Genomic DNA, 9,631 nt, shown 5'->3' on the forward strand with positions numbered 1-9,631 from the left:
CTAAAAATCGCGCATCATAAGCCTCAACCTTGCCGGAGGGATGTTGACTTATACTGCTCGGAATCGGAATACAACGAAATGCCACGGTCTCATTCTGATGTCTACAAAATTCGATGACTCATTGATACATCACGATTGGAATTAAGTTTTATTTAATATACTTAGTTTTCGATGTATAATACGCACTTGAATATAATGATTCCCAATGTGCTGTGTTATAACTTCCATATATTAGAGTCATTATAACTTTAGACCCTTGAAAATGAAAAGTGCCTCAAGTATTCACATTCTAAGTATAACTAATTTTCGGTGTATAATACGCACTTGAATATAACTATTTGAAATATGATTAATATTAGTTTGATTCTTTACAAATTTAGATATACAATTAAAAAACGCATAAACTGTTCACATTACAAATATACCTAGTTTTCGGTGTATAATACGCACTTAAATTTAATGATTCAATCTCTTCCTAACATATTGATGGTTTTGTCTTGAGATACAAAAGGCATGATAATTTTAGATTTCTGAGTAAAAATATCTAATTTTCGGTGTATAATACGCACTTAAATGATTCAATCTTTTTCTAATACATTGATGGTTTTATCATGAGATACAGAAGGTATGATAATTTTATATTTTTGAATAAAAATTCGTATCTATACACTTTTAAAAAATATTCACTTTTCCGTGTATAATACGCACTTGGATATATTGATTTGTAATATGTTATAATATTACATCAATTTTATAGACGCAATATAATTTTAGATTAATAATTAACAAATGCTTGAAGAATTCATTATTAAAATGTAATTAGTTTTCGTTGTATAATACGAAATTAAATATAATTTCTCCCTACTGCATTAAACGTGTGTCAGGTATTCACTTTACAAATATATCAAATTTTCGGTGTATACGCACCTTACTAACTTGATTCAAACTCTTCATAAGTTTATTCAAATTTATAGATACAAATGCATTAAGTATTTCAAATATACCAAATTTTCCGTGTATAATACGCACTTAAATGAAGATGAATATTTATTTCAATTGAATTAATTTGAATTTTTGGTAATATAAATTAATACTATTTTCGTGTATAAGACGCACTATAATTTGAAATGTATGGTTAAAAATGCTTCATATAAATATGTTTACTTAAGTTAAGTTATGTTTACTTAACATTAAAAAAATACTAATTTTAATTCAGTTTTCATTATAAATTTAAAAAAAAAATATTAGAAGTATACAGCTTTTTGTAAATTGTATAGAAATATTATAAAATGATTAAGTTAAACAAACGCAGACATATAAAAAAATTAGTAAGAATATCTTATAATAACGTTACAGCTTGTTAGCATTTTTTTGTTGTCCAATTTTGTATTTTTCTTTTTTACTTATTCGCGTGTGCAACAACGTATGTGTGTGTACGTATATTTTTGTTTGTTTGTTTCTTTCTGTATGTCCTGATGGTGGTTATTAGCGTTATTTTTCTGGTGATTTTGACAGGAGGCAAAATTTATGGGGCTGGATGTGTTTTCGATAAAAATAAAGGTTGAAATGCGACCGAAATTGGTGGCTAATGCGTAAGTAAACGCACAAAATGGCTTTTTAATAACGCTCCTGACACATAATCAAGGCAAATAGAGTGTATAGGACACAATGAAGAATTGATTGGTTAACGAGGACAGATGTTTTGTGGGTGTCGGAGGAACGCACATGCCGCGTTTATTACACACCACCACCAACAAACACACACACACACCACAATCCATGTTTTGACGTTATAAATTTATTATCCATGCACGGAAGAACGGACTCAGAAAAAAAATATATGTATGTATATGCTAGAAACGACACGGCATAACGTAACGCCTTTGGGCTCAACACCCCACAGAAAAACTGGAAAAAGAGGTGTAAAATTTGTTTCCGTTAATGAATGTCATATTAGTCAGTTATAATTTATATAAAATAATATATTTAACAAAATACGTACAAATATTTATTTTTTTAGCATTTTTTTTAACAAAATATAATGCAGAAAATAAGAAAAAAATCTTTGTAAAATTTATTTTTTGTTACGAATATAAACTCAGTTGTTAAGACATAAAATATTTGGTTTTGTTGAAATTTAACTTTTTCACAGTTTTGATAAATTTCTTAAAATTAAACAATTTTCTTAAATTATTTTTTTTGTGATTATTGCATAACAATGTTCAAAATATAATTTGTCTTTTTATATTTATTATAACATATAACAATTATAAAACTTAAAAATGACATTTGGATTTATGGTATAAATTTACGTGATGAAGATTTGACTGGAGGCTTATTGAAAATATTCAAATTTCGTGACCTTTTTTTTGTATTTGCATTATTATAATGATATAATTAAATCCATCATTGGGAGAAACTGGAACGTTACCAAAATAAAATTAAAAAAATATATACGAAGCAGCAGTATTCGGTATTTCACGATCGTTATTTCGCATGAAATAGTGCAGCGCTTTTCGGCGTTCATGAATTATACATGTTTGTGCAAATTTGCTTAAAGAGCATGTCGGTGTTATGGTCGAACCATTTTGCGAATCCTCGCTCGCTCTTTCCCACCCAGCGAATTCACCACAACACACAATAGAGTCATTATTTGCTATTATTCAGATCGCCATTAATGGCGTTTTAATACATTTACAGCTTAAAACATTAATTTGCACCAACGAGGATGAAAAATAATAATAACAAGAAAATGATTACATTCAAAAGGTTGAAAACACTTTTAATGCAATTACGAGGGATGTGCGCGCAATCTGAGTCAGTTTACTTATTTGTTGTAATATATGGTATGATAATAACGATTTTTGGGTGATTTGGACAATTTTTAGGAACGTATTGATAACATCGTTTTTGTCGGTGGAATATTTATTGATATGTTTTTAATTTATTATGTCGGTTTTTATCCGTGAAATAATTATTAATATCTTTTATTGGCATATTATTTGTATTGACAATGTTTGTTTTTGTCGGTGGAATAATTATTGATATTTATTTATTGGCACAATATATGTTTTGACAATGTCGATTTTTGTCGGTAAAATAAATATTAAGACAATGTCGGTTTTTGTCGTTGTTTTAACAATATTTTTTTGAAGTAATATTAAAAATGTCGGTTTTTGTCGGTGGAATAATTATTGATATTTGTTTATTGTCACAATATATGTTTTGACAATGTCGATTTTTGTCGGTAAAATAATTATTAAGAGAATGTCGGTTTTTGACAATATTTTTTTGCGAAGTAATATTAAAAATGTCGGTTTTTGTCGGTAGAATTATAAAGCGATTGGGAATTGTTGATGAAGATTTGAGGATTGAAACAGCTCTTGTCATCCAATTGGTGTAGTCGGAGCGATACATTTGAGATAGATAACAATAATTTGCGCAAACTAGGATCAAAAATATAATCTTTTCCGATACTTTTACATTTCGAAAAGAATATTGACACGTTTTTCTTTGGGAAGTAATATTGTCGGTTTTTGTCGGAGAAATTAATGTAAAAATAAATTATTATGTTGGTGTCAACTTTAATGCGAGCACTAAAAAAGTCTTTATTTTGTCAATGATCTGATTGTAAAGACAACATATAAATTTTCATTAAAGAGGATAAATAAAATAAATTTGAATGTTGGTAACATCTTTAATGCAATTAGTTGACATCGAAAGTAATGTGTACGCAGCATTAGGTGTTAAAAAGTTTTTTGGGTGAAAAAACGCTTTTCCTTGGTTATTGAAACTGTCGGTTTTTGTCGGTCGAAGTGAATGTGTCGGGGCGATAATTGCCGTCGGTAGGGAAGGAAAAGGAGAAGCGGTGGAAGAAACGTGGGCGCTAAGAGTGGCCCGGGGGGCGGCGGCGGCGGCAGACTGTGCAAATGTCAATCAAGTCCGTTCTTGGCGCACCTCGCAGGTACAAGCCATGTACATGAATACATTACTTCGGATACCTGGAGACCAAGAGTGTCACGCACGTTTAATAATCATAAAAACGAAAAAGAACAAAACGAAACTGGAAGAAGAAAAGAAACAAAAATCAAGTACGACAACAACCAAAAAAAAGAAAATATTACAAAAAATAAATAAATAAGAGAAGCGAAGTTATATGAAATAACGAAAATCGACTTTCATAAATCTCATTAAACTGTGACCGACTTTTGCGGGATAAAAGAGAGAAAAACGAGAGCAAAATAAACGTTCTGTTTATGTATGAGAGAAAGAAAGAGAGAGAGAGAAATGTGTTTTAGATTTTCAATTATTTTCGATCGAGTTTGGGGCCTCCTCGACCATTCGAAAAACTAACTGTCGCCCTCCGGCATATCTCATGCATATAAATTCGTGTATGCACCTACGCCATCCTCATCTCTCTTCTCCGAAGAACTCGTTAAGGACTCGGAGCTCCGAAAATTTATAGGTCGGCCACGGAGGAAGAACAGAAGAAGAAAAAAATAATACCCGGTAGCCACAGAAGTAAATTATTGATTTGTAGTAATTAGCCCTACCGTCTTCGCACGAGGGTCATCCGAAAGGCAAAAGGGCTCAGTAACAATAACAACATCTAGAAAAAAAGCGGATGAGGGGTTGATGTTGAAGAAAACGAAAGGATTATTATTGAGGGTATAAATCATATTTTTACCTGGGCGTTCTCGGAATGGAAATAATTAAGCTCGACTAAGACGGTAGCTCCTATTAAGAGTTTTAATCAAATCTGGACCCGGAGGTCATCACGCACGGACAAAGATGAAACCTATCCTGGGATGAGATTGGATGAGATGAAATGAGAATCTTACCCTTCTGGATTTATATGTCGCATGGGAGATGGACACTGGATCCGCGCGCGTCCGAGCAATCGGAGATGCCAAGGTCCACCAAATTAAGAGTTCTCGGGGTTGGTTAGCTTAATTATCCTTTTGGGCCAGAACCTCGGAGTCCAGTGTATATGGAGTTCGGAAAGTGCCGGCTTTAATCAAGAGGATAATGAAAAGTGGCGCCTGTCGGTCGCCATCCAGACACGCACAGCCGCTCCGAAAGAATTAAAAATAATAAGAATCATAATAACGCTCTCGCTCTTATTGAAAACCAAGTCTAATGGTCCTGTAACTAGGGAAAAGTTCACGATTCTTCCTCAACGCTTTCCTTAATTCATTACAATTTTGATTCTTTACAACTTCCAAGTTTTTGATTCAATCATTTTGTTGGTTAATTGACATTTTACTTGTCAAATTTGTTTGACATAAACTTGAATACGTAATATGTCAAAATATTGTCTTTCCTATACTTTCTCAAGATTTGACTTCAATCAATCTGTTTATTAAATTATTACATACAAAATGTAATGTAACAAAATGCAAATAATCGAATAAAATACAAACTTCTTTTCAATACTTGTCCAACTGTCAAAAACATAAAGAAACCTTTGAATTTTACTGTTCGTTTATTTACAAAATAAATTGCTCTGATATATTATTTTAATAAATTTAGGAAATGTTCCAAATGAGATTATATAAAAAAATGGTAATTTTATATAATGGGTTGAAGTAGAAGTCATAATTTAATAGCCTCGTTTTCCTTATTTCGTTACATTTCTACACTCTTTCGGCGATTCGTATCTCCGAGACTTTGATCCATTAACGCCCACCCCTCGTGCTGCAGCGTCTTTGGAGGCGGTCGATATCTCCGGCAGCAGCAGCAGCCGCCTCCAATTGTCGGGCCACAAAAGGGCCGTAGGGCGTCGCCGCCGCTACCGGTGAGCGCCCATCACTCAAACGGAAAAAAAGACCAACTCTCTCTCTCACTCATTCCTCCATATCTCGCTCCCATCATCTCTGTCACACGTTCACTTCTCGCCCATTCCACCTCTATATCACCAATCTTCCATCTCAACCATCTCTTCCTCCGGGCCATCCGTGGTATAAAAGCGGATAATGGACCGATGCTACCGAACTTTCCAACTCGCCAAGGTCACCCTTAATTACTTCCCTACTAACGGTGAGAACCCGCTCGACCCATAACTCAAAAATACATATATATATATAAAAAAAATAAATCTTCACATATGCACGAGGACCCGAATCAATATACATACAAAGTAGATCCACCGGTGGAGGAAGAGGCAAAAACAACAAGAACCGCTTCCAAATTAATTGCCCGATCGTTAACAAAAGCTGAGAGACAGAAGGAGAGAAAGAGGGAGAGACAGAGCTCAAAAACTTGAAACTCATCCTTGCTAAGAGAAACAAAAATGTCAAATTAAGTTGCCAACATTACAAAAGGATCGGTCCATTAGAGGCCGACAACGTAACTGAATTTCTCCCGACTCGTCCCGAATTTCTGCTTAATAATCGTAGGGAAGAAGAAGTAGAAGAACAACATAAAAAAGAACAAGTTGTCCGTCGGTATCCTAACAGTAATTAAGTAATAATCGAGGAATCCTTTATTGGCATTAACCGAAGATTAAATCGAATGCGTTTAACATTCAAAGTAAATTAATTTACTCTTACATTTTTAATTATAGAAAATATGTTTTTTGATTACGCTTAATAACAAGAAGATTATCTAACATAAAACCATAATTAGATTCACATCTAATACAATTCGACAGATTCAATTATAACAACTAAATTAATAATTTTTTAGTTGTATTAATTTTATGCAATGTTTAATTTGATGCATTTTATGATTATAAATCGTTTTGTATATAGGTATAATCATATCTTTTTATTATTTTGGATCAACATCACAAAAATGTGTTGATTAAAACTTCATAAGAGACTTAGATCTTATCCAGACTGATATTTAAACAAGGACTTTATTATTACATTAAACTATTAACTTTTTGATGTGCTTATACTAATTCCTTGTAATCTTGCTGTTATCTTCACGGAACATTCATTATTTATTACATTCCAAGTTTTTACATTTGGGAAAGTCTGACTTAGACAATCTAGTTTTTGATGTGGTTAAGCTTATTTTGTTTTTCGTTTTGTTTCAGGAACACCCGAGTCTCCGTGGAACGCCTCTAGCGATGTTGGCGGCTCAATGCAACAAATTATCGAGTAAGAGTCCACCACCTCTTGCCGATGCAGCTGTGGGTAAAGGTTTCCACCCATGGAAGAAGAGTCCACAGGGTGCACCATCCCCAGGGTCGACTGGTGTTTCGACATCCAGTAGCTCACTAACACAACGCTCTTCTGCAGCGAACTCCACCTACTCCAGCAGACCGGTGATGACGAGCTGCTCAAGCGTTCCAACCACAGCATCATACGGAAGCGACCTATACTTCCCGGGGGCCACGACCCAACCGGCCGTAGCGGACAACAGCCACGTGCACCACCACCAGTCTTCCTTGCTGGGTAAGGTGGAAGGCGCTGCGACAGCTCACCACGCCGCTCTGGGAACAGTATACTCGAGACATCCGTACGAATCCTGGCCATTCAACACGATGTCTACAGCCACCCATCACGGCGCCATCAAGAGCGACTCTGTGACATCCGCAAACGCCTGGTGGGACGTTCATTCGGCGACGGCGGGAAGCTGGCTCGACATGAGCGGAGCGGCGGGAATGCACGCTCAGATGGCCGCGGCCAACTACACCTCAGACTACTCAACGCTCACGCACTCTCTGGCCGCCTCCAATCATCTCCTCTCATCCGGACAGCACCTGCTCCAGGACACCTACAAATCTATGCTACCCGGAGCCCAATCCTCCTTCGGTTTACACGCAACATCTTCAGCACCGTCACCGACCTCCGGCAGCAGCAGTCTCCCACCGCAGGTGCCATCACCGAGATCGCAGCGCCGCTACACTGGAAGAGCAACGTGCGATTGCCCTAATTGCCAGGAGGCCGAACGTTTAGGTCCCGCAGGCGTCCACCTGAGGAAGAAGAACATTCACAGCTGTCACATCCCCGGGTGCGGCAAGGTGTACGGAAAGACGTCGCATCTGAAGGCCCATCTCAGATGGCACACCGGAGAGAGACCGTTCGTCTGCAACTGGTTGTTCTGCGGAAAGAGGTTCACCAGGTCCGATGAGCTGCAGCGTCATCTCCGAACGCACACCGGTGAAAAACGCTTCGCCTGTCCCATCTGCAACAAGCGTTTCATGCGCTCAGATCACCTAGCGAAGCACGTGAAGACGCACAACGGTAACGGTAAGAAGGGCAGCTCAGAATCCTGCAGCGATTCCGAGGAGAACTCCCAGAGCGACATGACAAACGTCAATTCCCCCGGCTCGATGAACCACACCCCTCCGCCGGTCGCACCCATGGGTAGCCTGGATTTAGTTTCCGGGATGGAATCGAAACCACCAGGTCTCGTTTGAAACCGGTGGGGCCCTACGCTGCTCTATCCTAGCTATCGCTAGCGGCCTAAGGCCCCAAACGATGCTGCATTCACACTGCATACTAAGCAGTAAAATCGCACATCAATACAAAGAAGAAGAAAAACAAAAAAAAAGAAACGCAAGGAATTTAAAACATCCCTTATTATTTTTGTATTATATTCGCCTGTACATACTACGGACAGCTTTAGTAATTTTTCTCCTCCTAAAGTTATTATTATTATTACATTATTAAATATTTTATATATAAAAAATTAAATATTTAATTAATTTTTTTTTCCCAAACAAATAATTTCGCTTCAATTTTTTTTTTTTTGTAAATATTATAAATATTTAAATATATATATGAAAACCATAAACAAAAAATTAACAAAATGATGACAAAAAAAAGATAAGAACAAGTACCGGACGATCCGTGATTTAAATTAATTAAACAGAAAAACTCTAAATGTAATGTAATTACGGTGATTGGCCGTTGAGAAACGTGTTTTGTAACATATCAACTATTATTCGTTTTTAATTATTACTACTTATTAAATATCTCTTTACGTTTTTAAATAACTAATTAATATTGTCTATATAAATAAATATATATATTTTTAATTCGCCCTTTCGAAAAAAAAAATTAGATTAATAATTACGAACACCCCGCCCCCCAAAAAATAAAAATAATTTCCAAAAAAAAACACCACCTCTATTTCTATTACGAATATCTATTATTATTATTAATCGTGTGTATTTGGAGAGAGGATTATATATTGTGTAATGTTTTTTTTTTTATTATATATAATTATTATTATTTTTTAATTTTTATGTCATGTTTCTCTTCTTGCCAAAGACCCTTTGTAAATTGTACCTATCTGTATAAATTATTTTAACGAGCTTTTGTGAAACACGTTGAAACAAGTAAATATATAATTTTCAAATCTACAAATCCATTATTTTTATTACTTATCCTTACATTCTTTTTTTAGATCCCAGAAAAAAATAAATAATTTTTAATTAAAATTTACACTTCTTTTTTCAAATTATCCTACAAATTTCTTATTTAGCTTATTGAAATCTACAAATTTATTAAAAATCTGTATTTTTGTTGTTGTTGTTTTTTTATCTAAGTTTAGAGGGTTGCTGCGGCGTTGAAGCTTTATTTATGTAACTGAGGAGAGCGAGGACAGAATGCGGTGATATTTCTGGTGAATAATGAATGAAGGGTGTTTCTGCGGGGTAGGGTGGCTTTTCGTG

General features: G+C 35.2%; 1 protein-coding gene across 3 annotated transcripts in view; it reads left to right on the forward strand.

Annotated features, from left to right (window-relative positions):
- Window positions 1-8,569, forward strand: part of LOC108556995 (transcription factor Sp9-like) — a 69,428-nt gene extending 60,859 nt beyond the window's left edge. For all 3 annotated transcript variants that reach the window (XM_017913361.1, XM_017913359.1, XM_017913360.1), the window contains exon 2: window positions 7,043-8,569. In XM_017913361.1, the coding sequence (XP_017768850.1) occupies window positions 7,043-8,371 (1,329 nt within the window). In that variant the 3' untranslated portion in view covers window positions 8,372-8,569. The remainder of the gene's footprint in view (window positions 1-7,042) is intronic.
- The last annotated feature ends 1,062 nt before the right edge of the window (window positions 8,570-9,631 follow it).

The sequence above is a fragment of the Nicrophorus vespilloides genome, unplaced genomic scaffold (assembly GCF_001412225.1).
Source record: "Nicrophorus vespilloides isolate i.1.1-1 unplaced genomic scaffold, Nicve_v1.0, whole genome shotgun sequence".
Classification (NCBI taxonomy): domain Eukaryota; kingdom Metazoa; phylum Arthropoda; class Insecta; order Coleoptera; family Silphidae; genus Nicrophorus; species Nicrophorus vespilloides.